Below are 2,150 nucleotides of genomic sequence, written 5' to 3' on the forward strand. Positions count from 1 at the left end.
GTTACAGTTGTCACCAGTTCAAAAAACAAAGTTTTGAGAAAAACGCGTTTAAAGTTTCACATTAGCGCTTTGAAGTGCCCGAGCTCTCTTTGTTATTTGTCGAATAACTTAAAAACGTATTATCGGACCAACGTGAAATTTTCAGAGAATATTTTTAGGATATTACACTTAACGAAAGTGCAAAAAAAAAAAAAAATTTTGAAAATTCTGACTAAACCTCACCCCTTTAAGCGCTTGTCAGGCATTTTAAGTAGCACAATGACACTTTTGCTTGCTACACTTCAAAAGGCAAATACTATTATATTATWTTGCAGAAGAAATTCGAATAAAGTCCTCAAACCAGCAGAACTTCCATAAAAGCTCTCTACTTTATTATTATTATTTTTTGAATGTGAGAGTTAAGAGTCTCTATCTACATACGGGTTTTCTCTTTCGCTTTTATAAGGACGGAAGTATTTAGGAGTTGAGTTGAGAGTAAATTTATACCGCTATTTATATTAAGGTCGTTTTAGTTGCACTATATTGCTATTCAATTGTGTGGTAATCGGTAAGCTTGATAGGCGTATTGAGTAGCTACAAATTCATTCAGCAACCATTTCTCACAGATATTTCAAAGTAACAATTGTTAAAAGAAGTGATAAGTCTTCTATTAAGTTATCTTAATAAATACCGATAATAGGTGTTATTATGATTGAGGTTATATGATATACGAAGAATGATGTACACAACTACTTCTTATTATTTAATGATAACAAATTACCGTAATATAGGATAATTGAATACATCAATGAGTAATTAACAGTACRATCGATATATACATGTATACATACATATAAAGATATATATATGTGGCATATAAGTTTTTTTTTTTTACTCACCTGCAGGAACATATCACCGTCGAGTAGGCCATGCTCAAAGGCGCCCAATTCGCGCGTTCGATAGCCATCATGTGCGTGTGTGTGTATGTGTGGCAACATGCCATTTTCCTCTTTATCCTTATGCATAACAACTGTAATTAAGAAATAGTAATAAATGAATATATGCGAGAGAAATTTATTGATTGAGAAATAAGTAGAGAAAAGTAGTTAATGGCTGTCGAAAGAATATTTGTTATAGAAGATTTGATGAAATATGAAGTCCAAAAAAATTTTTATATTTTATAATCAGCTTTATTTTAAATAGATTAAATGTACGTATATATATATTAGTTTTTGAAAGTTACACATACAGACAATACGGTGAGGATTGAAATTAAGACATAAAAATAATTTTTTTTGTCAACTTTTGCATCTCTGGAATGGAGACTCCATCAAATAAATCTAATAACTAAGATTAATCAAGCTTTTCAAGAGCTTTGATGAAGCTTAAGTGAAAAGAAACATTAAATGTTTTTTGGTCAACTTTTTCCTCATTCGAATCGATACACCATCAAATAAATATACTAATTCTCATTCCTTCAAGCTTTTGAAGAGCGTTGATGAAAGCTTAAGTTAAAAAGGAAACAAATTAAATGTTTTTTGGTAAACTTTGCCCCATTCGAATGGAGACTCCATCAAATAAATCAACTAATACTTTCAAGCTTTTCTAAAGTTTTAATGAAAGCTTAAGTGAAAGAAGAAAAAAAAAGGAAAAACAAGAGCTGACTTAAGTTACTCCACACAAATGTTTGCAAATATGACTTCTAGCACTATTAGTGAGCAAGGCTAAAACAGACTAGCGATATAGTCGAAAAAATGGTAATTTGTCTAAATCTTCCAAAAAGTTATATGTATATATAGCACAATGGATAAAGTTAACTGCGGGTTTATTGAAAAATCACGAAAACAAAACTTCCATACTTTTTTTACGTAGGCACTTTGGTTTAGAATATGKATGAAATTTCTGGCTTTTTCAGCAACTCAAAAGTAAAAAAGCAATCAAAGAAATTTTAAGGCTTAATATTTATTCCCACTTTTTATTTCATCCATTTCGAATATATTAGGTTGTCAAAAAAGTCTTGCGGTATTTTCGCTAGCTGGCGCTGAGAGCGCGTAGTTCTAGTTTTATTCGTCGCATCGGGTCATGCTATACCTTTTTGGAAAGCTCATTTCATGCGCTAACACGTGTTTGATTGATTGTCGTTTCTTTTAAGTCGTTAGTGAGTTATAGCG

At 31.2% G+C, this 2,150-nt stretch overlaps 1 protein-coding gene across 2 annotated transcripts in view; it reads right to left on the reverse strand.

Annotated features, from left to right (window-relative positions):
• Nucleotides 1-2,150, reverse strand: part of LOC108977863 — a 99,066-nt gene that overhangs the window by 29,831 nt on the left and 67,085 nt on the right. For both annotated transcript variants that reach the window (XM_018947820.1, XM_018947819.1), the window contains exon 3: nt 879-1,009. In XM_018947820.1, coding sequence (XP_018803365.1) covers nt 879-1,009 — 131 coding nt within the window. The remainder of the gene's footprint in view (nt 1-878; nt 1,010-2,150) is intronic.

Source organism: Bactrocera latifrons, unplaced genomic scaffold (genome assembly GCF_001853355.1).
Source record: "Bactrocera latifrons isolate USDA-ARS-PBARC rearing strain unplaced genomic scaffold, ASM185335v1 scaffold_96, whole genome shotgun sequence".
NCBI lineage: Eukaryota > Metazoa > Arthropoda > Insecta > Diptera > Tephritidae > Bactrocera > Bactrocera latifrons.